General features: G+C 43.1%; 1 protein-coding gene across 2 annotated transcripts in view; it reads left to right on the top strand.

The window, feature by feature from the left end:
• METTL9 (methyltransferase 9, His-X-His N1(pi)-histidine) overlaps window positions 1-27147 on the top strand; it is a 42384-nt gene that overhangs the window by 2834 nt on the left and 12403 nt on the right. For both annotated transcript variants that reach the window (XM_084640870.1, XM_084640871.1), the window contains exons 2-4: window positions 12196-12386; window positions 15694-15903; window positions 25925-26109. In XM_084640870.1, coding sequence (XP_084496996.1) covers window positions 12196-12386; window positions 15694-15903; window positions 25925-26109 — 586 coding nt within the window. The remainder of the gene's footprint in view (window positions 1-12195; window positions 12387-15693; window positions 15904-25924; window positions 26110-27147) is intronic.

The following is a 27147-nucleotide window of genomic DNA, read 5'->3' as shown; positions in this document are numbered from 1 at the left end:
TACAAGAAGTGGAAGGTTGGACATATGACCAGGGAAGAGTATAAAAATATTGCTCGGGCATGTAGGAATGTTATCAGGAGGGCCAAATCGCACCTGGAGCTGCAGCTAGCCAGAGATGTCAAGAGTAACAAGAAGGGTTTCTTCAGGTATGTTGGCAACAAGAAGAAAGCCAAGGAATGTGTGGGCCCCTTACTGAATGAGGGAGGCAACCTACTGACAGAGGATGTGGAAAAAGCTAATGTACTCAATGCTTTTTTTGCCTCTGTTTTCACTAACAAGGTCAGCTCCCAGACTGCTGCGCTGGGCATCACAAAATGGGGAAGAGATGGCCAGCCCTCTGTGGAGATAGAGGTGGTTAGGGACTATTTAGAAAAGCTGGACGTGCACAAGTCCATGGGGCCGGACGAGTTGCATCCGAGAGTGCTGAAGGAATTGGCGGCTGTGATTGCAGAGCCATTGGCCATTATCTTTGAAAACTCGTGGCGAACCGGGGAAGTCCCGGATGACTGGAAAAAGGCTAATGTAGTGCCAATCTTTAAAAAAGGGAAGAAGGAAGATCCTGGGAACTACAGGCCAGTCAGCCTCACTTCAGTCCCTGGAAAAATCATGGAGAAGGTCCTCAAAGAATCAATCCTGAAGCACTTGCATGAGAGGAAAGTGATCAGGAACAGCCAGCATGGATTCACCAAGGGAAGGTCATGCCTGACTAATCTAATTGCCTTTTATGATGAGATTACTGGTTCTGTGGATGAAGGGAAAGCAGTGGATGTATTGTTTCTTGACTTTAGCAAAGCTTTTGACACGGTCTCCCACAGTATTCTTGTCAGCAAGTTACGGAAGTATGGGCTGGATGAATGCACTACAAGGTGGGTAGAAAGCTGGCTAGATTGTCGGGCTCAACGGGTAGTGATCAATGGCTCCATATCTAGTTGGCAGCCGGTATCAAGTGGAGTACCCCAGGGGTCGGTTCTGGGGCCGGTTTTGTTCAATATCTTCATAAATGATTTGGAGGATGGTGTGGATTGCACTCTCAGCAAATTTGCGGATGATACTAAACTGGGAGGAGTGGTAGATACGCTGGAGGGGAGGGATAGGATACAGAAAGACCTAGACAAATTGGAGGATTGGGCCAAAAGAAATCTGATGAGGTTCAATAAGGATAAGTGCAGGGTCCTGCACTTAGGACGGAAGAACCCAATGCACAGCTACAGACTAGGGACCGAATGGCTAGGCAGCAGTTCTGCGGAAAAGGACCTAGGGGTGACAGTGGACGAGAAGCTGGATATGAGTCAGCAGTGTGCCCTTGTTGCCAAGAAGGCCAATGACATTTTGGGATGTATAAGTAGGGGCATAGCGAGCAGATCAAGGGACGTGATCGTCCCCCTCTATTCGACATTGGTGAGGCCTCATCTGGAGTACTGTGTCCAGTTTTGGGCCCCACACTTCAAGAAGGATGTGGATAAATTGGAGAGAGTCCAGCGAAGGGCAACAAAAATGATTAGGGGACTGGAACACATGAGTTATGAGGAGAGGCTGAGGGAGCGGGGATTGTTTAGCCTGCAGAAGAGAAGAATGAGGGGGGATTTGATAGCTGCTTTCAACTACATGAAAGGGGGTTCAAAAGAGGATGGCTCCAGACTGTTCTCAATGGTAGCAGATGACAGAACGAGGAGTAATGGTCTCAAGTTGCAGTGGGGGAGGTTTAGATTGGATATTAGGAAAAACTTTTTCACTAAGAGGGTGGTGAAACACTGGAATGCGTTGCCTAGGGAGGTGGTAGAATCTCCTTCCTTAGAGGTTTTTAAGGTCAGGCTTGACAAAGCCCTGGCTGGGATGATTTAACTGGGAATTGGTCCTGCTTTGAGCAGGGGGTTGGACTAGATGACCTTCTGGGGTCCCTTCCAACCCTGATATTCTATGATTCTATGATCCTAAAGAAATTATGATGAATAAAAGCTGACTGATTTCCATGGGGCTTCTTGCGTGAATCAGTATGATGGGGTCCTAAGTACTATCTAAGGCCATGTCTACACTTACAAGCTTACAGCTGTACTGATACAGCTGTGCTGCTGTACAAGCAGTAGTGTAGCTGTGTGATGCTGACAAGAGAGCGCTCTCCCATTGACATAATAAAACCATCTCAACGAGCAGCGATCGCTATGTCAGTGGGAGAGTGTCTCCTGCCGACATAGCGCTGTGCGCACGAGTGCTTATGTTGGCAAAACTTACATTGCTCAGCAGTGTACCTCTGAATGACAAAAGTTTAGCTGATATAAGTGCTAGTGTAGACATGGCCTTACTTTTAAATTATACTGTTTGGCTTTTCATTCTTATGTAAAGTAGTTAACTCACCAGTCAGGTTTTGTTTTTGTTGTTAACAAGTTTTGGCAATAATAGTAATAGAGAGTTTTGAAAGTTTCTTTTGGTAATTATAGTTACTGGTTTTTTTATTGTTCCATTACAAACCCTTATTTTTCAGTTGTTTATAAATCATTTGCAAAAACTTGATCCAGGCTGGAACTCAGCTAACATTTCTGCTCATGTGCAAGCAGTTAAAAACAACAACTTTCAGTTGTTTTTTTCAGAGCTTTGTTAGAAACTTGCATAATGGTGTACAGTGTTGTCTTCTAGTATTGAAATATCTTCTTAGTTGGATGGAATAAGGAACTTGGACTTTTTTTTCCATACAAAATAGCCAAATTGTTGGTTTCTGATGTTTTATTGCTCCCCTACAGATCAAAGGTAATTTGAACTGCAGTGGTTCTGTATTGTAAGCTGATGATAATATGCTTTGGTCTTACCTCTGAATTTTTGGGTTCAAATGTTAGATAATTTTTCAAGGTAGCAGCTCTGCTAAGACCTTTACATTAATAGATATTAAAGTTTACTGTCAGCTGCATTCATATCCTGTGAAGCTGTCCATGATTGATCCCTTTAAGGAGCTGGTTGAAATGGAGAGTTATGGATTTTATTGCACCATACTTCGCATGGTCTCTTCTTCTATCCTTTTTCTTTAGAATAATGCTACAAGGCTTTAAGCTTACAAGAAGGACCTACCATGTTGTATTCTATGATGTGCAGTAATATGTCTGTGATATACTAGATCTCTCCATCGTCTAACTTGATGGCCCAAACTAACATTTCTATAGATAGGAGAAAGGCGAAAATAGTACAAGCAGATAATTTTGCAAAAAAAACCTGTAGAATGAGGCTTTCTTTCTTTACAGTTGGTTACAATTTTCCATGTTACCACCAAAGTGCTAGAGTAGATCAGCCGCTGATTGTTTTAATCACTGTCCTCTAATTTGTTCAGGGTAGGAGTTAAAAAGCTCTTGGCTTCCAACAATTTCTCCACAATCGAGCTCTCACTGTTTCTACCACTGCTGGAGCTACAATGGTGGTATCAACAGCAGAAAACTTTAAGAAAAAAAGCTTAGTGTAGATAAGAATTGAAGCTTCAAACCATGCTACCTGCAAACATATTTGAAAGAGCTATTTGAAACATGATTTTACTAGAACTGTACCTAGCTTATGAAACATTCTGAAGCTAGTGTAGAATTCGCTTCTGTGTGGAAAGACCCTAAAACACCTCTTTGCTCTGGGTCTTTGTTTTGATGGAGTCACTACTTGAGAAGCTGGACTATTTGCCTTGTTGCAGCTGTCTGCTTGCTGGCACTGTTATTGTGAGCCAGCAGGATATTGAAACATAAATCCTGTATCATTATTTGTATTACAGTAGTACCTAGAAGTCTCATTGTGTTAAACACTGTGCAAATATACATTAAGAGACAGTTCCTCTCTCAGCAAGTTAATGTAACGAACAAATGGTGAGGTGGGACAGGATATGTATGTGTTTTTGCATAGCATTGCTACCTGCACAATTTTAGGTGTTAGGACAGTTTGTGTTTGTTTTTTGTTTTGTTTTAAAATAAACGTATCAGTGTCGGCTCTCCCAGCTGGCCACTTGCCTAATCATCATCAATTGGTGCTGCTGTGTAGGTTTTTTGTAAGACCCTATTTACACTACACATTTCAGCTTTTAAATGAGAGCCTTGCAAGACCCCATCTACACTACAAATAGAATCACATTATGGAATTCTGTTGCAACATGGCAGCCCTGACACAGTTCAGTTGCAATTTGGATAATTCAAGGCTTTAGCAGACTTTGGGGCATGGTTTGTAAGATCTTTGTGGCAGGAACTGTCTCTTTGTTCTGTTTGTACAGCGCCTAATACAGTGGGGTCCTGGTCCATGACTAGAGCTCTTAGGCACCATGATAACGTAAAAAGTCCCTTCTACACTGTAATTTGCAATCCCCCTTTAATTGTGTTGTTATATCTCCCAACATGGTTATATTTTTAGTATAGACAGTGCACATCAGTATCCTATAATTTCACCACAGCAGAGCTAATAAGCAAAACATAAATATGTGCAGTGATATTACAGTGTGTTTTTGCTTATAAAAATGGTATAGTGTTTGTTTCTCAGTGGTTTCCATATCAAATTTGCTCAGTTAACAAATAAAAAGATGCCTTTTCTAATTGCTGGTTCCTGCAGATTCAGTCTGAACTCTGAAAATCAAGCTAGCTTCTTTCCTTCTGATGCATTAGCAACAGTAGTAAAGATTCTGCATGCCAAATTACCTTTCTACATCTCTGCAACTACACTATCTTCAAATGAGGCCTTCAGTGACACCAGAGCAATGCCCTTTTTTTTCAGTGGTGCGGCACTGATGTAAATGATTGGAACTTAGGCCCTGTCTACACTGGCAAGTTTGTGCACAGTAATGCAGCTTTGAGCGCTGTAACTCCCGAAGTGTACACACTGCCAAGCCACTTAGTGCGCAGAAACTGCACAGATGCAGTGCTCTAAAAAAAACCACCCCGGTGAGAGGCGTAGAACTTTCTGCACTGGGGATACAGTGCTGCGGTGTCAATGTAGACACTGTGGTGATTACAGCACTGCGATTGGCCTCTGGGAGGTGTCCCACAATGCCTGTTCTCACCTCTCTGGCCATCGGTTTGAACTCTACTGCCCTGTCCTCAGGTGACCAACCATCAGCTCCCCATTCCTTTGCAAATTTGAAAGTCCCCTTCCTGTTTGCTCGGTGATGCGTGCAGTGGTCTCAGCACATCTTTCCAGGTGACCACGTCTGCTTCATGCACCAGGCGATCTCCTGCTTGGAGCAATGCCAAGCTGCTGGGCCTCATTGGTATTTGGAGAGAGGAGGCAGTGCGGTCCCAGCTGTGCTCCAGCCATTGGAATTATGATACCTATGGACAGATTTCTAGATGCATTATAGAAAGGGGCCATGACAGATTTCTAGATGCATTATAGAAAGGGGCCATGACCAGGACACACTGCAGTGCAGGGTCAAAGCGAAGGAGCTGCGGAACGCCTACCACAAGGCGCGGGAGGCAAACAGCCATTCCAATGCTGTGCCCACGAGCTGCTGGTTCTACAAAAGCTGGACGCAATACTCGGTGGTGACTCCACCTCCACTGCAAAGGACCCTGTGGATACTTCGTTGGCTTGCGTGCCAGTCAAGAGTGGACCGAGCCAGGAGGAGGCAATTTTGGAAGAAGAGGGGGAGGGGGATCCAGAAGCAGAGGATGACTTGGAGGCCAGAGATGCATGCAGTCAGGAGCTCTTTTCTACCCCGGAGGAGCCTAGCCAGTCACAGCAGTCGGATCTTGGTGAAGTGCAAACAGGAGAGGATGCCTCTGGTAAGTGGATCTGATTTTGGGAACTGTTGAAGCAGGTTGTTCGGAGCAGGAGAGTTGCAGGAAGCAGGCTTGTCTCCCACCTCATGTCTAGTCTGAGTGGTGGAACAAGCTGTTGATACACTCTCTCACATCACAGGAATCTCCCTCAGAGATCTCCAGAAAATTCTTGTGGAAATACTAGGCAATCCGTTGCCACAGGTTCCTCAGCAGAGCTGCTTTGTTTCTTGCTCCATTAACGGTAACTTTCCTGCGCTACTTTGCCATGATGGGTGGGGGAACCATTGCTGCACACAGCTAGCCACATAGGTGCCAGGGCAGAAGCCACAGGCTTGGAGAAGACCCTCCCTTGATTCCCTGCTCTACCTCAGCAGCGAGATATCTTCCATAATGATCACCTCCTGTGGAAAGTGTGGGGACAGGAATGATTATCAAGTCCCCCCTATGGTGCTGGCTCTCCCCAAGTGCTCAAGAGCCATGTCCCCAGTGTACAGCAGGGTCTGGGAACAGTGATTTACCCTGCCCCTGCAGCTACTCACCATTTGGGGGTCTTGTGGCTCATGTATGCTTGCCTGGGGTCAGCCAGTTAGTGACAGGTGTGTGAGTACTGGCTGTGTTTTAAAGCACTGAAACCATCTTTGTCTGTGTTGCAAACAATACTGTTTCTGTAAAATATTGCATTTAAACTTAACAGAGATGACATTGGGAGCACAGCCTCCCTCTTTGTTATCGGTGGCAGAACAGCTGCACAGAATTAGAAAGTGTCCAAGAAGAACTAAGGAGGACTTTATGCGTGAGGTTATGATGCACTCTGCCACCAAGAAAAAGGAATTGACGGAGTGGCAGGACAGCGAGAAGAGAGACCGAAAGGAGAACGTGGCACACCAGAAAGAAGCCACGCAGCGGCTCTTAACAGTTATGAAGCGCCAAACAGACATGCTCTAGGCCATACTAGCTCTTCAAACCAAGCAGCTCTTCACCCGCCCTCCCCTGCAGCCACTGTCGCAAAACTCCTCTTCCCCCCCCCCCCATGGCCAACACACTCTTATCAACCTCCTGGCTCTACTCTCTACCCGCAGCATTCCACTCCTCCCTCCTCATAATCCAGCAGTGTGGACTCCCACGGCACTCAACACCCATCCCTCTGCAGTTTGCCCATGCTGAAGTACAGCACCTGCTGCATCGTACTCCAAAGGAGAAGGTTGGGTATGATCCCTGGACATACACAAATCTGTAGCCGTCCCGGGACCCCTCCTCCTCTTGAGACCTTCCCTTCCCCCATCCTCCTCCCTGCTGATGATTTTTTTTTCATTTGACTCTCTCCTCTGGTTATTGTTGTTCAATGAAGGAATTGTGTTTGTTTGAAAGCAATCTGTATTCTATTAAGTGAAAGCAAAAAGCACTGCAAAGCAACATACAATTATGTTAAGGCCCCTTCTTGCATCATGTGCACCAATCGCCTCCTAGCATTACAAGCACTGCAATCCAGAGCACAGCAACAAACATTAGTGGCTTTCAGCTTCAAATTGCAGCCTCAAAGCATCCCTCATCCTTATGGCCCCGTGCTGTGCCCCTCTAATAGGGCTGGTCTCTGGCTGTTCAAACTCAGCCTCCAGGCACTGAGCATCTGCAGTCCAGCCCTGAGTGAAGCTTTCACCCTTCTCTTCACAAATATTATGGAGCATAAGCATAGGAATATTGTCATCTGCCATGTCCAGCTTCTCATACAGGCATCACCAGCGGGCTTTTAAACGGCCAAATGCACACTCCACAGTCATTCTGCACTTGCTCAGCCTGTTGTTGAGCTGCTCCTTGCTGCTGTCAAGTCGCCCTGTGTATGGCTTCATGAGCCATGGCATTAAGGGGTAGGCGGGATCTGCTAGGATCGCAGTGGGCATTTCGACTTCCCTTACCATGATCTTCTGGTCAGGGAAGAAAGTTCCTGCTTGCAGCTTCTTGAACAGGCCAGTGTTCTGAAAGATGCTTGCATCATGCACCTTTCCGGACCAGCCTGTGTTAATGTCTGTGAAACACCCACGGTGATCCACAAGCTCCTGGAGAACCATTGAGAAATACCCCTTGTGATTAATATACTCGGTGGCTAGGTGGTCTGGTGCCAGAATTGGAATGTGCATGCCATCAATCACCCATCCGCAGTTAGGGAAGCCCATTTGTGCAAAACCATCCACAATGTCATGTACGTTGCCCAGAGTCACGGTCTTTCAGAGCAGGATGCGATTAATGGCCCTGCACGCTGCCGTCAACACGACTCCAACAGTCGACTTTCCCACTCCGAACTGGTTAGCGACTGATTGGTAGCAGTCTGGAGTAGCCAGCTTCCACAGTGCAATTGTCACACGCTTCTCCAGCGACAGGGCACCTATCATTCTCATGTCCTTGCGCCACAGGGCTGAGGCGAGCTCATCACACTGTCCCATGAATGTGGCTTTCCTCATGCGAAAGTTCTGCAGCCACTGCTTGTCATCCCAGACATGCATCACAATGTGATCCCACCACTCAGTGCTTGTTTCCAGAGCCCAAGAGCAGCATTCCACTGTGGTCAGCACCTCCGTGAATGCCACAAGCACACTCATGTTGTAGCTAGTATGCATGGTGAGATCAATGTCACACTCCTCTTGTCTTTGTAGTTTAAGGAATAACTCCACTGCCACTTGTGATGTGTTGGTCAGTGCGAGCAGCATATTGGTCAACAGCTCGGGATCCATTCCTGCAGCCCGAAAGAGGCAGGGCAGAGCGCACAGTACACAAACGGTTGAAAGATGGCGCCAAATGTGGAAGGAAGCACAGGGATTGCTGGGATGCGAAGCAATGCATCACGGGGCATTGGGACAGTACCCAGGATGCCCTGTGGCCTCTTCCACCTTCCCACAAGTCTTAGCAGCAAAAGAGAAGGAGGTGCTCTGTGGGATAGCTGCCCAGAGTGCACCACTCAGAATAGTGCCACAAGTGTGAACACGCTATTGCGCAGGCAGCTGTCAGTGTGAACACACAACAGCGGTTTTCCTTCGGCGCTGTAACTGCTGGCAATGTAACTTTGCAAGTGTAGATGTGCCCTTAGTAAACAATCTTGATGATGCACAAGATGGGAAAAGTATCCTCAACTTTGATGATTAAATTAAATCAGCAGAAATTATTCCACACGCACACAAAATATCTGAGTCACTGTCACTGTCCCTTTTGAAAGACGTAGACCCGTACTTTGAATAAAAACTGGTAGGACTAATTACAGGCCATCTGCTGCTAGTAAGTTTCCTTCATTTTACCTTCATGACCCATGTTATTGAGAGACATCGTCTCTGTCATGTCATATTTCCATCAATCTCCCCCACTAAGGAATTTAATAAAGAAGCCAATCAACAATATAACATCAGAGCAAATTCAGAGCGATAACAGGGAATCCCTCAGTTTGCATAATTTACTCCCATGTCTCTTATGCTAACATAAAATTCTGGCTTGCTTGCTTAGGCCTCACTCCTGTAGCCAGATCTGCACAGAGCCATGTTGACTTCTGCAGGGGACCACATTGGCACAAGTCTGCACTCTTGTCGATTGTTATTTCAGGATTGGGACCTTATCGTTGTATCACCTTACCATGAAACTTGCATTCCCCCTTCACATTACTTTTGGACTTGGGCAGTTGAATCTAAAAGCTTATCTACATTTGGAGGTTTTCAGGATTTGCTGTTTCTGATTAGGTACTCCTGATTAACAAGATGTGTGGATTCTCTTATTCCAGAATTAGTGCCCTATTCCAGAATTAGTTTAATCCACTTTGGATGTGAGTTGAACTAATTTGGAAAAAGACTCTTACTCTGGTATAAGAGCATCCACACATTAGTTAATGAGGAATGAATAATTAATCCACTTTTAATTCACACCCTTTCTTATTCCAGATTAATTTTCATGTGTAAAAAGGCTGCAGCGTCCGTGCTGAAAGGCCAAAAGAAAACAGTGAAGTAAGAAAATCACTAGTAAGAGGGTGTGAATTACACTTTATTCCAGCTCCTCAGTTTGCAAATTACATCAGTTTAGACATGTTGGTAAATTGGTAGATGTAGGTGCAAGAAAGACTTGCATCGTTCTCAAATTTAGCTCATAATGGATAAGAACAGCAGAACTAATTCTGGACATTCTTGGGGTTATACTGTGCTCTTTTTTTTTTTTTTTGGTCCCCCATCCCAAATAGAGTATTAAAGCAAACCCTGATCATGAAAAGGCTGAACGATTAAATTTGCTAACTTTGTGATGGAAACTCTTTGATATCTTCTTTGGATCTGGCAAATATGTGCCTACAAATTCTGATTGGTTGATGCCTCAGGAGGTTCTTAAAATTTCCCTCATCACAGTTTGGTGTATCAGCAGTTCTGAGGGTCTTAACAAAGATTTTCATACCAGTAATTGGCTTTGCTGAGGGTTTGCAGTAATTTTTAACAGGAAAATGACTCTTTACCCCCAGAGACTTTAACTTCTTTAAAAGAGAGACCAAAGCAAAATTCCATCTGAAAACTGCTCATTCTTGGATCTATTTGTAGGCACATCCTGAATGGAAAGTTTAGCAGAAGAGCGGTTTGGTCACAGGGAATAATACTTAAAGTCACCGATTCCACAGGTTTTAGAATTCCTAGATTAAGGGCTATCACCAGGCCTTGATTTTAATACAGTAGGAAGGTAAAGGTGGTCACCCTGATCAAAGTAAACAAGACCAAAATATGCAGAGCAATCTGTCCTAGTGGCCGTGTATTGTAAAGGTTCTGAGTTTGGCAAAATTGTTGCAACATCTGCATATTAAGGGGTGTGGGATTTAAGTGTGGTGCTGCAAGCTATGGAGGAGCAACCTTGTCCTTCCCAGTGGTATAACTACCCTTCCAGCCCACTGAGTCCTCTTTCTTTTAGAATGGAGTTCTTCTGTGCAGTCAGGGTTGAGCCATGAAATTGGGGCCCAAGAAAGAGCTGGGATAAAGCTGAGCAGGGGAGACTGAAAAGCACGCCTCCTTTGTTTAATCTCTCCCTGATGCTGCTCCCTTCCTCTGTCACTCCCATCTCCCCATTTTCCCTAGGCTTGTGCAACTGGAATCATGATCAGGCTGAACTGTGCTCTCTAGACATAATGCTGATCCTAATTGGCTGGAAGGTGGTGGTGGTGGTGATCATTAAATGAGGTTCACTTTCACATCTGAGAGCACTGTCTTGTAGCGCTGCCTGTTCCTGCTGGCACAAGAAGCTGGATTTAGTTCAGCATTCAAACCCAGGGTTCCCTGGGTTTGGTGGTGCACTACCTCTAAACAACTGCTGTCTTGAGGTCTTTTATTAATGGTTCTACTTTGCTCATAGTAGGTCCTGGCTAGACTGTGCAAATGACCTATTTAGCAGGCCTTTATTTATTTATTTTATTTTTTTGGCTACATTCATCTTAATTATTAACAGGGAAGTATGAGAAATAAGGTTTAGACAAAGACAGCATTGGAGGACTCAAGTAGGAATGGAGGACAAGAAGAATAATACAAAATAGCTAGTGATTAGCAAGGATGGAATTGCATGGTGAGGTGTAAAGAGCCAGTGGATGTGTAGGTGATAAATATTTAATGGCATGGAAGAATGAGCAAAAGTAGTGGGGAAATAAATCGGTGATTGTTAATTTAATAGTGGAAGGCAAAAATCGAGAATACAGTCAGAGATGTCACTGAAGCAGAGAAGCAATGCCCTGGTTGCAACTAGAAATGTCTTATACAGTTTGTGTGGAAATGATTGTTGTTAAATAGCACATGATGAGAGGAGCTCTCCTATCCAGATTTCATTTGTCCACCAGGCTGAAAGGATAGTGCTGCCATTTACCTGATGCTAATGTTTGCTTTGCATGGCAAAACTTACCTATCTATTTAGTGTTTTTAATAGTGATGTCAGGAAGAAGCTGTATAGCATAGCAATAGTCATTTAGCAAGATTTGTGGACCAACTTGTTGGTACCAGAATAGCAGGAAACTGTCAGTTTTGCAAGGAGTGTTCAAAGGTAACATATAGAGTCAGTGGAGAGAGGAAGGGTATTGGCTTGCAATATAGATTAGATACTTTATTTTCTTTCCAGGGAAGGCATTGCAGGTGTATTCCTGAATTCCGTTTGGTAAGAGGCCCCATGAAGGGCTGAATGATTGAGTTAGAAAATGGAAGTTACCCAGTGGAGTCTAATCATTCAGCTGTTTTTATAGAAGATACTTTGTGAAATAACTGTCCAGAGTACTATGTAAAATGCAGTTTTAAAGTATTATTTCTTCAAGATTAGTCTGCCTGCGTTTGATTACAATCCAAACCTAAATTCATCTTGAATTTATTAGTCTATAGAGTTCCTGTTATTTATAGAACAGCTTGATTTTGGTCATATGTGATTTTCATTATTTTTTGAACTACTGTTTTTTATTGCTTAAGTTTTAAAATGTTGTTCCTTTCTTTCTCTGTAGTGGTACATGTGCAACACAGAGCAGTTGTGTGAATCTCTTCAACCTATCTTTGTCCAGAGTTACCTTGACCAGGGAACACAGATCTTCTTAAACAACAGCATTGAGAAATCAGGCTGGCTCTTTATCCAGCTCTATCACTCTTTCGTGTCCTCAGTTTTTAGCCTGTTTATGTCTAGGACATCTATCAATGGGTAAGTGAAAAGGTGGTACTAGTTCAGTTTTTTGTAAACGAAGATAGGATAAGAAAACTCTGGATTTGGATTACCAGGTGCTCCGTCCTGCCACTTGATGCCCCGCCATGCAGAGAGTAATCAGGTCTTTTCCAAGATACACTTAGCTTCATTTTCTTCATTCTGTCAAATGCATCTAAACTACCTTTATGTAAATTATTTGATCTATGTATTCAATGACATTTTACTAATTTCAGTTAGGCTGTGATAAAAGAAAAATGTAAATATCTAGCAGGTCAGAAAAGCCTGTACCTTTTTAAATTATAAAGAATCCTACCTCCTATTTAAAAAAAGAATTGGCAAAAGAAGATCATGGGACTCTAAATTAGAACATAAGGGCTACTTTTTCTCCATTTGCTCCCAAATTTACCATGGAGTAGGGGTGCTCTCCTCGTGCTTCAACAGTTATTTCCCCCCACTATTTTTACTTACCTTCCCGTCTCTAGAGAGCATATGTGGTGGTGACTATTCTAATTGAAGATGGTTGTATGAAACCATCTCTGCAGCACAACCCAGGAGGATAGCTCCTGCATTTATTGGTGAGATTGCTGCAGAGCATTTGAAAATTCTTCTTCCACTTTCCTTTCAAGGCTGCGTGCATTGCCTCTGTAGTTCTACTGGGAATGGAGCAAGAGACAAGATACAGAAACCTAGCCTAGATTTCGTGCATAATACAATATGGAACAGTTACCACAGGGCCATGGGCTTAGACTCAAACCCCACTCTGGAAATCAGTCTTTTTGGGTGTCCACTAGGACTCAGTGGGGGAAAAAAATTTTGTCCCATGAGAATTTTTGAGATTTAAAATAATTTTCCGCTCCTGAATCGGGACAAAAGTCAAAATCTCAAACTTTTATGAATTGATAGTGTAAAAAAACACCACCATGCAAAAACCTTCAGATCTAGTCAATTGAAACATTTTGTTTAAATTCATTTTGATTTCAACTTTATTATTTAACATTTATTAACTAACTTGATGATGAAACAAATTCAAACCGAAAAAGTGATGTTTTGATAATTTAATTTTATACACCACATGGGATGCTTGGAGGCCTAAAGCTATATTAAAGCTTTTGTGGTACACTTAAGCTTGTAAAATTGGTCAGCACAATATTCAGTGCTATCTTCTAACCCTTAAAACAGTGGTTTTCAAACTTTTGTACTTGTGACCCCTTTCACATAGCAACCCTCTGAATGCGACCCCCCCCCCCTTTATAAATTAAACACTTTTTAATATATTTAACACTATTATAAATTCTGTCGGCAAAGCAGGGTTTGGGGCGGGGGCTGGCAGCTCGCAACCTCCCATGTAATAACCTCATGACCCCCTTCAGGGATCCCAACCCCCAGTTTGGGAACACGTGCTTTAAAATATAAAATCTATTTGTGTATCATTTTGTTTCTGGGCAGTCAAGGAACCCATCCCAAACAAGATGTCAAGCTTGACTGGTGGGTATCTTGGCTAGGACTGGGGGGAGAGAGAGTGAGTGAAGAGAAGCTTATTAAACAGGCAAGCTTGGCCAATATTATTCTGTTGGTCTCTTCCTTGATTGGCTTCAGATGGACATAAAATTACACAGTGAACCCAAATTCCAGATTCTGAAGGCTGTTCATTTGGTATCCTCATTTCTGCAGACCATACAAAAATTCCCTTACTATTACAATCTCTTCCCTTCCCCACCCCACTTCACCACAATCAGGCATATGTCCAAGTTCACCTCAGGTCTGATACTTTGTGGAGAATGCATTTTATTATAGCTACATGCTTGACCTTTTTTTTTTAAACTTCCCTTGTTTGGCTACACAGTATGATCTGAGAATAGTGTCTCGTTACTATGGCTAGAAAAATTATCTTTCACCTTATTTTCCAACCAGATGTTCATGTGAGCTTTCCTGTGGAGTTCTTAGTTACTTGTAGCTTTATATATAGGTCCCTTTGGTCTCCCCTTTTTCCTTTCTCCCCCATCTTTCTTTTTCTCGAACGCTTTCTAGTGCTTTGAATGACACCTCACAGTGACTTTAGGAACAATAGCCATGAGCCAATTATACAGTGTAGACTGATATAAATGTACTGCAAGAGGGCTCTGCTTATATGGGCTGTACTCTACATTTAACACCCCCCCCCCTTAGCCTCTGTGCTAGAAATTTAACTGATGGTTTCTTCTATTTCACTTAATTCAGTGTGTATCCATTACTAATAAATTCTACCTTTCCTGGGTGACTTCTTTATCACCCATCATCCTGTTACATCATCTTTGCTGCTTATTCTCTTTAGTTTCCCTGCCCTTGCTCTTGATCATAAATCTCTATACTGCTATGGCCTATTTGTACTAGTCATTGTCTTTCCTAAGTTTGACTTCATACCTCAAGGTAGACAGAAATAATATTCTTTATTCCCCCTTGCATCAGTTACTGACCAATTCTTTCTTCCCCATCTGCTGTCCAAACTCTTTCATCCTCTGAACTTCTGTCACAACAGCTGTAATCTTACAATATATACTCTTCAAACAGTCACAGGTGGAGATGTCATTGACATGATCTGTAGAGAATCCAATTGTCACCTGCAGCCAATTCCTTAATGAATTGCTTATTTTCTATTCCACATCCTTTTCTGTCACATATAGGAGCTTCATCTAGCAGCCTCGACCACTGAAGTTGAGTCACTACATCATACAGTTCTAAAAATAATCCTTTTTCTCTCCCACTATTCCAAACATGTTACCCTGTCTGCTCTTCACATTTCTTCACGGGCTTCCTTTCCATTTCCACATAAAATTCTTCATGCTTTGTGCCTACCTACATCTCTGCTTTCACCTCCTATTTCCTCTTATCGGGTCCTTTAGGGCCAAATCCCACTTGCTGTGCTCACATGAGGTCAGTTGCCTGTTGAAGCCAGAGAGTCATCTCATGCAAGTACAAAGAGCAGGATTTGGGCTTTGTCTCTTCTTCCCGCTCTTGGCTTTGTCCCTTTTTTGTATGACTCCCTTCTCTTAGAACTGCGTCCCTCTTTCCAGGAACCAAATGACTTCCCTCTGCTCATCAGATTTCTTCGTAAAGCCCACACCAATGCTATCTGCATGCATTTGTTGTTTGATCTTTCAACCTGCGTATTGCATTTGTCTAAATTAGATTGCAAATTCCTCTGAGCAGGGACCTTATCTGTTACTTGTTTGAAATAATTTACAGAGTGCAATAGGAGCATCAAGAATTTAAAGTCTTCCCTGTTTAAGTTTGCACAAAATCAGACACTGCCATCTTTACATTTCAGGTTGCTGGGAAGAGGCTCAATGTTTGTATTTTCACCAGAACAATTTCAGAGACTACTCAAAATAAACCCAGAGTGGAAATCCCACAGACTTCTCGATTTAGGGGCTGGAGATGGAGAGGTCACTAAAGTCATGAGTCCTCACTTTGAAGAAATCTATGCCACTGAGTTGTCTGAAACTATGATATGGCAGCTTCAGAAAAAGAAATACAGGTATTGTACTACATAGGTTGACTTGATGTAATACTTGATGTGAAGGACGTAGCAACTGCCTTTAATATTTTATGACTATTATGTGTTCCATCTATTTTATTATTGTCTTGCTTGCTATATGATTTCAGGGGATGATAGTTGAGGCATGAGCTGACCTGCACATAGACAGGAAGGCAGACAAACACCATTTATCAATGCAGTGCAGAGAACAACGGCTTTAAAGTCTATCCTGACCCCCACGATGGGGTGCATAAGAGATGCAGGGTGACAAACAGGTTCAAGAGATATAGACTGGCAAAGAGCTTTGGAACCGATAAATGGACAGCTCTGAGACATGAGAGAGACAGGGATTTCGGGGAAACAGACTGAACCCCAATTCTGAGAAGTGGAAATGTCTGGATAAGTGAGGCACATCTAAGCTTTAGGTGAGACAGTTATGCGTGTAGACTTTTTGTTGTTTTAAAGACTGTTGTGCTGTGTTTGCTTTTGTTGTTGTGCTTTGTTTGTAGTGTTGAGATTAAACACTGTTTTGTTTTGAAAGTGTTGGTTTGTGGCACTGTAATCACAGCTCTTGAAAGGAAGTCTTGCAGGTAGCTGAATCCAGTCAGGCCTGCTGAGTAATCAGTTAGTGCACAAGGTACTATATCTCAGGAGCCAGTCTAAAGAATGGGGGAAGTGTGAGGTTCCACCCCAGAACAGGTGAATGCAAGAGGCCTAACACCTGAAGGGTCACACTCTCAGAGACTGAGAGGAGACCAAGACGTAGCTACTGTGACACTTGAGCTTTGCTATTTCTCCAAATTGTATCAAATTTAATACCAGGGTAGCACATTTCTGTAAATATTTTTATGTAGTAATTCCAAAGAAGGTACAAACTCAGATGTTTCTGTGGTGGGGTATATAAAGCTGTCCAGTGGTTGGCTGGGAGAATGTTAATTCCCTCTTGCCTAGAGGAGTGGAAAGACCATATCTATAGGCATGGCTACACTTGGGTTTTAGTTCGTACGAACTCGAGTTAGTATGGATTGAAAAAGCTTGCATACACATGATGCAAATGCTTAAAGCGCACTAACCCCCTGTATGGTGTGAATTTTGCAGTCCTCTTGCAAAGTGTACAAAGTTTGTTGCAAATTGAGTTAGTGTGGACTGTTTGTGTGGACGCCATGCTGCTGTGGAGTACTTTGGCAATCCTCCACCTGCTATCCCACTGCTTTGTGGGCATCTGTGATCCACCTGCCTGTTTACCTGTGTACCCTTCGCTGCTCTGGGGTCAAATTGACCAGATGTCCCCTCTCCTGTTTAAAAAACTTGACCAGGGCCAGAATTTGCTAATTTGCTGCTGGATTCAAATGTATCAGTATTAATGTGATATTATCCAGAAGCTGTACAACATTCCTCAAGCAGCTGCTTGTAACCATGATCTAGTCCTTGATCTCCTCACCATTTGAGGACAATCAGCAGTGGAAGTAGCTCTTGTGACAAGCCACAGCAATAAGAAACTCTTCAAGGAGATCTCCAAACAGATGGCCAAAAAGGGTCACAGCTGGAACGCCTTTCAGTGCCATATAAAAACCAAACAGCTAAAGCAAATGTTACAAAGATAGAACAGAAAATCCAGTGCTGTCTCTTCAATCTTCCTATTTCTTGAGGAGCCGGACAAGATTTTTAGTTGTCATGCCACTACGGAGCTCAACGCCTGCCCCCGGTATAGCAGCCTCTAAGCGACCACAGTGCTCTGTCAGCCTCTGGCAGACCTGCAAGTGATGCAGGAAAGACTTCTATCTAGAGGAGTACTAAATCTCCTCAGAAAAAACACAGCTCTAAGAGATCTGCAGTATTGGAGATCCCAAGCCAAGAGCACTAAATTGAAGTCCTCGAGCTCATCTAAATCACAAGGTACCCATTGGTCAGTACCAAAGAAGCATGACCGAGGTTCTATGGGCTCTGCACCAAAGAAGTCAGTACTGCCTGCAGCATGTTTAATATCTTGACCAACAGAGCAGCAAATATTAGCACCATATGCGCTGCCCTCGGTGCTGCAGGCCTCTACATTCACAGTTCACCAGGTTCCTGTGCAACCTCACCTGATGCTGCAGGAGTTCAGATTTTCCAGGGATTTGTTAATCTCCTGTAAATCTGAATGTCCTTTTATTGAACTCAGTTAGACTTCTGCTATCTTTGGTACTTTGCCTATCACCAGTACTGCCTAATACCGTTTTACTCATGTGTACAGAGAGACAAACCATCACTCCTCCTTCATCTCCTCCTCCATTAGACTTTGTAGATGAGAGCTCTTCAGACTCTCAAATATCTGTTCAGGGATCTTATGATTATCTGTCTAGACAGACTCTCCTGAGCTTACTCCATCAAGGGATACTTCAAGGCTCACGAGGCCCCAACTTCCTCAGCATCCTCCTTGGTATGATGAATCCTGGATCCCTCCCCTGTTCCCATATGGCCTCTCAAATGACCACATTGGGATCCTGGGCTGCATGCTATAGTAAAGAACAAAATTGCCAGACACCTAGATGAACATAATTTGTTGGGGAAGAGTCAACATGGTTTTTGTAAAGGGAAATTATGCCTCACCAATCTACTAGATTTCTTTGAGGGGGTCAGCAAGCATGTGCACAAGGGGGATATAGTGTACGTAGATTTTCAGAGAGCCTTTGACAAGATCCCTCACCAAAGGCTCTTAAGCAAAGTAAGCTGTCATGGGATAAGAGGGGAAAGTCCTCTCATGGATTGGTAACTGGTTAAAAGATAGTTAACAAAGGGTGGGAATAAATGATCAGTTTTCAGAATGGAGAGAGGTAAATAGTGGTGTCCCCAAGGGGTCTGTACTGGAATCAGTCCTATTTAACATATTCATAAATGATCTGGAAAAAGGGAGTAAACAGTGATGTGGCAAAATTTGCAGATGATACAAAACTACTCAAGATAGTTAAGTCCCAAGCAGACTGCGAAGAGCTACAAAAGGATCTCTCAAAACTGGGTGACTGGGCAACAAAATGGCAGATGAAATTCAATGTTGATAAATGCTAAGTAATGCACATTGGAAAACATGATCCCAACTATACATATAAAACAATGGGGTCTAAATTAGCTGTTATCACTCAAGAAAGAGATCTTGGAGTCATTGTGGATAGTTCTGTGAAAACATCCACTCAATGTGCAGCAGCAGGCAAAAAAGCAAACAATGTTGAGAATCATTAAGAAAGGGATATATAATAAGACCAAAAATATCATATTGCCTCTATATAAATCCATGGTACAGCCACATCTTGTATACTGAGTGCAGATGTGGTCGCCCCATCTGAAAAGAGATATATTGGAATTGGAAAAGGGCAACAAAAATTATTAGGGGTATGGAATGGCTTCCATATGAGGAGCGATTAATAAGACTGACTTTTCAGCTTTGAAAAGAGATAACTAAGGGGGATGTGATAGAGGTCTATAAAATCATGACTGGTTGTGGAGAAAGTAAGGAAGGCGTGCCAATCTATAAAAAGGGAAATAAGAACAACCTGAGGAATTACATACTAGTCAGATTAATTTCTCTACCTGGAAAAATAACGGAGCAAATAATTAAGCAATTTGCAAACATCTAGAAGATAGTAGCGTGATAAATAATAGTCAGTCAGCATGGATTTGTCAAGAACAAATCGTGTCAAACCAGCCTCATAGCTTTCTTTGACAGGGTAACAAGCCTTGTGGCTGGGGGGGAAGTGGTAGACGTGGTACATCTAGACTTTCGTAAAGTTTTGATACTGTCTTCCGTGACCTCATCCACAAACTAGGGAAATGCAACGTTGATGGGGCTACTATAAGGTGGGTGCATAATTGGTTGGAAAACCATTCCCAGAGAGTAGTTATCAGTGGTTCACAGTTATGCTGGAAGGGCATAACGAGTGGGGTCCTGCAGGGATCGGTTCTGGGTCCAGTTCTGTTCAATATCTTCTTCAATGATTTGGATAATGGCATAGAGAGTACACTTGTAAAGTTTGTGGACGATACCAAGCTGGGAGGGATTGCGAGTGCTTTGGAGGATAGGATTAAAATTCAAAATGATGGACAAACTGGAGAAATGGTCTGAAGCAAATAGGATGAAATTCAATAAGGACAAATGCAAAGTACTCCATTTGGGAAGGAACAATCAGTTGCACAGATACAAAATGGGAAATGATTGTCTAGGAAGGAGTACTGCAGAAAGGGATCTGGGGGTCATAGTAGATCACAAGCTAAATATGAGTTAACAGTGTAATACTGTTGCAAAAAAAAAAAAAAGCACACATCATTCTGGGATGTATTAGCAGGAGTATTGTAAGCAAGATATGAGAAGTAATTCTTCCACTCTACTCCACGCTGATTAGGCCTCAACTGGAATATTGTGTCCAGTTCTGGGCTCCACATTTCAGGAAAGATGTGAACAAATTGGAGAAAGTCCAGAGAAGAGCAACAAAAATGATTAAAGGTCTAGAAAACATGACCTATGAGGGAAGATTGAAAAAATTGGATTTGTTTAATCTGGAGAAGAAGACTGAGAGGGGACATAACAGTTTTCAAGCACATAAAAGGTTGTTGCAAGGAGGAGGGAGAAGAATTGTTCTTCTTAACCTCTGAGGATTGGACAAGAAGCAATGGGCTTAAATTGCAGCAAGGGCAGTTTAGGTTGGACATTAGGAAAAGCTTTGTAACTGTTGGAGTGATTAAGCACTGGGATAAATTGCCTTTTGGAGGTTGTGGAATCTCCATCATTGGGGATTTTTAAGAGCAGGTTGGACAAATCTGTCAAGGATGGTATAGATAATACTTAGTCCTGCCTTGAATGCAGGGGACTGGACTAGATGACCTCTTGAGGTCCCTTCCAGTTCTAGGATTCTATGAAAATGAAGTATTTTTTCACACAATGCACAGTCAGTCTGTGGAATTCCTTGCCAGAGGATGCTGTGAAGGCCAAGACTATAAAAGGGTTCAAAAAAAGAACTAGATAAGTTCATGGAGGATAGGTCCGTCAATGGCTATTAGCCAGGATGGGCAGATATGATGTCTCTAGTTTCTGTTAACCACAAGCTGGGAATGGGCATCGTTGGATGGATCACTTGGTGTTTACCTGTTCTGTTCGTTCCCTCTGGGGCACCTGGCATTGGCCACTGTTGGAAGACAGCATACTGGGCTGGATGGATTTTGGTCTACTCCAGTATGGCTGTTCTTATGTTCTTATACTGCCAGTAATTCTCCGAGATACCCAGTGCTTATGGAGAATGGCAGGGTCAATACTCCCCAATATCCTCTCCCCACTTCAGGAGAAGTTTGAAGAGCAAGAGACGAGGGCTGGTGAGGTTGCTACTGCTCAGACAAATGTTTCCTCATCCTCCCTGGATGAAGCTGTTATGCCCCCTCTATCTGCTGTGGACAACTTCAAACAGTCTCAAGACTTGATGAAGAAAGTGGCAGACACTCTTCAAATATTGCTGGAAGAATTCAAAGAGACACAGCTTAAGTTGTTGGACATTCTTTCTATACCATCTTTGGCCATGTGGTTCTCCACATAAATGAGGCATTGTTTGAATCTGCCAAGACAATTTAGCAGACTGTACTCTACCCCACTTCCCCCCGCCCCAACAAGAGGGCAGACAGAAAGTAGTATGTTCAGACGAGGGGTTCAGAATTGTTATTTTCCTACCCTACCTCTAACTCCTTGGTTGTGGAGGCAGCACCATTCAGAGGCTTCACATAAGGATCACAAGTGCTTAGATCATTAGAGCTATTCCTCTGCCGTCCTGCAGTGCAGAATTGGTAATTATCAGGTGATCTTGGAAAAATACAACTATCTTAGTTATATGAAATTTATTTCCTGTATTGAACACCTTTCACAAGAGCAATTTCAGGCCATTATTGTGGAATGACAGCTCCTAGCCAGAACAGCTTTATGGGTCTCTGTCGACACTGACACTACTGCATCTCCACAGCTGTAGTTACGTGTCAAGCCTCATGGCTGCAGTCATCAGGATTTCTGCGTGAAGTCCAAAACACTGTAGAGGATCTCCCCTTTGATGGTCTTCAATTATTTAATGAATCCACAGGTGAGTCTGTGCATTCTCTGAAGGATTCCAGGGTGACCCTTCGTTCACTGGGCATATTGCATCAGGCAAACAAGAGGAGATTGTTAGTCTCAGACAGTTGAGATCCCACCCAGCTCAGTTTTCCATCTACTATAAGGCCTAGTAGCTGCCTAAAAAGAAACCCAGAAGGCAGAGGGAACAATTCTCAACAGCTGAATTTGAATCGATGCAACAGCCACCATCTACATAGTGCTTGTTTTGATGTCTCAGTCAAGAGCCTCAAACACCTCCATGATCTGGATTTGATGCTGAATTATCTTGCCCTTTCCTTCCTCCCACCTTTTGGGGATCATCTCTCCCTTTTTCACACCTCATGGGAGCAGATTACCTCCAACAGATGAGTTTTGGAGGTTATAACATCGGGCTACTCCATCCACTTCCACTCCATAGCCCCCTTGAACCCCACTTCTCCATCTCTTTTTTTTTCAGGGACACATCTCACAAACCTCTCCTGAGACAAGAGGTTCTCTCCTTCCTGCATAGGGGCCATGGGACCAGTACCCACTCAGTACACAGGAAGGGGATTCTATTCAAAGTACTTTCTGATTCCCAAAAAGAAGGGAGGGCATTTCTAGATCTCACAATACTGAATCCTTTGTCAAGATACAGAGGTTAAAGATGGTAACACTTGCAGCTATCACTCCGTCCATGAATCTGGGGGACTGTTTTGCAACCCTTTACCTTCAGGACACATACTTTCGTGTCACAATACATCTCTCTCAGAAGAGATGCCTACCACTAGTGTCAGGACCACTATCAGTACTGAGCCTTGTCTTTCAGACTCCCTACTACTACCAAAATATTTACAAAAATTATGGTATTAGTCACCACACAGCTTAACCAATGGGAAGTAATTATCTTCCTCATTTCAACAAACATCTCAAGTGGCATTCCTACATCAAAGTTCGAACCACTGCAAAGAAAGCTATGTCTCTCTTCTGCATGCTCATCCTTCAACTCAACACTGCACAGTCTTCCCTCTTCACTCTAAAGTTGATAGAGTTCATAGGGGCCACTCTCTATGCCAGGACTTCCGGAGCCTACCACCAAGAGGACAGGTTTCTCACTCTGACACACTAAATAGCATGAGTCCAAATGAGCCCACAGGTCACTGACAGATTGTGCCTGCAGCCCCTCTGGCACATGGCAGCATGTACCTTTGTCACATTGCACACAGACTGATATCTATGCTGCTTCCAAGCCTGGCTCAGGACAGCTCATATTCCCAACAGAGACAGTCTAAACAAGTTGTTCTCTATTCCTAGCTGTGTGCTAGTCTCTCTCAACTAATTGAAGAATCTGGACTACATGTGCTCAGGGGTTCACTTCGGTCTTCCTCCTCCCATTTTCACAATGGTTTTGGACGCATCCCTCCTGGGATGGGGAGCTCTTCTATGGGGCCACACTATCCAGGGAAGATGGTCTGCCCAGGAGTCTACCCTACATATCAACATTCTGAAGCTCAGAACAATATGATATACTTGCTAGCACTTCTTCTCCATGATAGGTCAATCGCTCCATATAATGACAGACAACAAGTTGAGTATGCACCACATAAATTGACAAAGGGGTGCTAGATTCCGCCCCCCCCCACACACACACACACTGCTCAAAGGCAATCAAGTTATGGAACTAATGCATAGCTCAATGTATCCTTATCTTGGCCTGGACTCCAAAACACTATTGCCAACTACGTCAGTAGACACTTCACTCAAGATCATGAGTGGGAACTCAATAGAGCCCAAGTAAGAAAAATCTGTCAGAGTATGGGTCTTCTGAACATAAATCTTTCAGCCACTGCTGCCAAAAGGAAATGTGTGAATTCTGCCAAGGGGAGATCTTGGTTGCCATTAAATGGGGGGTGCCTTTCTCCTCTCTTGGTCAGAGAGTCTCCTTATATGCCTTCCCTCCAACTCTGATCCTCAGAGTTCTAAACAAAACAGAACAGGACAAAGCCACAGTAATTTTGATTGCACCAACCTGGCCAAAACTAGTATGGTTTCCTTACCTCATTCACTTCTCATCCCAGCTAGCCATCAATCTCCTGCTGACATTCAGCCTTCTCCCTCAGGATTCGGGAAACGTTCATTATACCAACTTGGATGCTGTCCAGCTCAAGCCTTGGTACCTAGATAGGTCTCGGGATTAGAACTCCCTTGCTTCAGAGAGATTCAAGAAGTGTTTTCGAACAGCAGAAAGGAACTCACCAGGAAAATTTACCTTCAGAAATGGAAGAGATTTTACCACTGTTACGCCTACCTTTGCCCTGTCTCTTGTCGACTCACTCCTCTTGGAGGTCCTGGAATTCCTGTTCACTCTGAAGAAAGGAGGTCTTTTGTTAAAGCTCCATTAAGGTCCACCTAGAGGCCATCACAACTTTTCATTCTCCTGTGGAAGGTTTTTTGGTATTTGCTCATTCTGCAACTTCGAGATTCATCGAAGAATTATCAAACCTCTTCCTAAATGTCAGAGAGCCCATCCCAGCCTGAGATTTGAACTTAGTTCTTAATTCTCTGATGAAAACTCCGTTTTAGCTGCTAGCTACGTGTACCTTTCTAAACCTTTCCATGAAAACAGCCCTTCTAGTGGCAATTACCTCCACTCAAAGAGTTGGTGAATTAGGGGCTTTGGTGGCTGATCTGCCTTATATGGTCTTCAAGGATAACGTATGCCTCCAACCACCCATGGTTCCTACCCAAAATAGTCTCAATTTACATATCAGACTTTTCATCCACTGTTTTCCACTCTAAATCCCATCAGACTAGGGAGGATGCTGCCCTTCATACTTTAGACATTAGAGGGTGCTAGTTTACTATTTGGAGAGGACCTAGCCTATTAGAATTTCTCCAAGACTATTATTCTCTATCACAGAGAGCTAAAGTAACACCAGTGTCCACCTAGACTTTCTAAATTGGGTTTCTGGCTGCATCCTCTTCTGCTGTGCAGCTGCTAATGTGCCATGCCGACCTATATCCTCAGTATGGGCATGAGGATGGCTAGGGCACATGTGTGGACCAAACAAGCATTGCTGCTGAAAAAAACTGATCAAAGGCACATGAGTACCTCAAGTGGAGCATCCATAGTGGGACACATCTCGAAGAACTCATTTACTGTACCAGGTAAGTAACCTCTTCTTCCTCAGTGTCGTCGTCATCGTCATCATCCTTCTTCACCTGCTGGTGTTACTGCAGGTGCTGCTGTTGGCTTCCAAAACTGAAGCTACCTTGCTCTGAGAGTTCAGATAGAGCACAAACAGTTTCTGTGTGTTTTGCAAATTCCAGGTACTAGCAAAGTAATGCACTGCATTCTTGAATCCATGCTAGCTGACAGTGATTCAAAAATGGTGCTAGCCCACCCAGAAAGAGGGGAAGTATGGAATGGAAGAAGTAAAAGCATGGGATTTTTGGAGTTTGACCCCCCCCCCAAGTCCCAGAATTCCCCTGGTTTCTGCTATGCATCTCACAATGCTCAGCAAGAAAAATCCCAGAATGCACACAGTATACTGCATGCTTAATGCACATCCAGCTCCTGCTGTGTACACACAATGATGCAAATTAAAAGAGGGCAAAGCAACCCCATCTGCATGCTGTTAGTGTGGCTTACGTATTGCACACCAACCAGTGTATCCCCTCAGTGCGAACTAAGTCCCCCATGCAGACAAGCCCTATGTGCTCTCAGTATACTCCTTTTTCTTTTTGCGGATACAGACTAACACAGCTGCTACTCTGAAACCTGTCAGTATAAAGAGAGTGTCTGATAAAGGTAAGGTCAGCCTCAGTGGTAGGGAATTATCTCCTTCTCCTAATTGCTATAGGCAGGCTGTGTACTGAGAACTCTGCACTCAGCCTGCAGTTGTTTAACTGTAACACTTTCCATCTCTCTCTCTCTCTCTTTAGAGTGCTCGGTATAAATGAATGGCAGAACACAGGATTCCAGTATGATGTTATCAGCTGCTTGAATTTGCTTGATCGCTGTGATCAGCCACTGACTGTATTAAAAGATATTAGAAGTGTATTGGAGCCAACTAGAGGCAGAGTCATTCTTGCACTAGTTTTGCCTTTTCATCCATATGTGGAAAATGGTAAGTAGATACAGATTAAAAGATACTTGGGATCATAGGGGAAAGGTGTTTTAGGTTATAGTGTTGTGAATTAATACTGTCTAAAATAACTTTATATTTATCAGACTTAAAATGTTCTGATCAATATCTCTTAATTGCATGTTCAAAATTCCTAGAATTGTACATAAAACATATACTGTAAGTAGATGGACGCACTTGGACTGAAACTGTTCACTGCCCCTCCCCCCTCCTTTCACTACCATCAGTGAAAGACTGAGCAAATGTATGGGTCCTATACCATATCCTGAAGGCTCTCATACTTGGGCTCTGTTGGAGCAATGCGGGAAGCAAATTTCAGACAAGGGACCTCCACTGAATTCATGGTACAAGCAATCCCAGATATCTAGATCTAGATACTGTGAACAAGAGTACCTTAACTGATCTTTGCTGTGCAGTAGTGCATAGGGTGAGATGTCTCTTGGGTAGCTAGGATCAAACTATTTACAGCGCTATACTTCAGTGTCAGTGACTTCAGTTGCATCAAGAAATTCATCAGAGTGAGTAGTAATTAAAACAGTATTACTGATATATATATAAATACCTGATCATGTTTGTTTTACTCTGTATTAAATGATCCAGCATATCTCTTTTGAGGTTCACGTTTGATCATTAACTTTTATCCCTTTGTCTAAGTTTTGGAGAAGAATCTGAGAGCACTTTTCAAATATATCTGGTTTTTCCCTCAATGAGTATCATGAGCATCATGGCCTAAATCTTTAAAAGTTACTAGTGGTTTTATGTGCCTTAGTTCTGGGGCTGATTTTTCAGAGGATAGGTGTTCAGCACTTCTAAAAATCCAGCCCCTGTTAGGAGTCCCAATCTGGATTTTTTTTTAATGAACCTATACAATGTTTCAAACATATCTGGATACAATTTCTTATTCTGTTTAATATGGAAAAGATTTTCTTCCTGTCCTAAATTTTCTATAAGATTCAAGTTAATAGTAAAATACAGTTCTGCCTGTGTAACAGTGTCTTTTATATTCTACATTGAAAAAAT

Source organism: Lepidochelys olivacea (assembly GCF_965140295.1).
Source record: "Lepidochelys olivacea isolate rLepOli2 genome assembly, chromosome: 10".
Lineage (NCBI taxonomy): Eukaryota > Metazoa > Chordata > Testudines > Cheloniidae > Lepidochelys > Lepidochelys olivacea.
The sequence above is the reverse complement of the archived record's forward strand: the minus strand, read 5'-3'. Positions and strand labels throughout refer to the sequence as shown.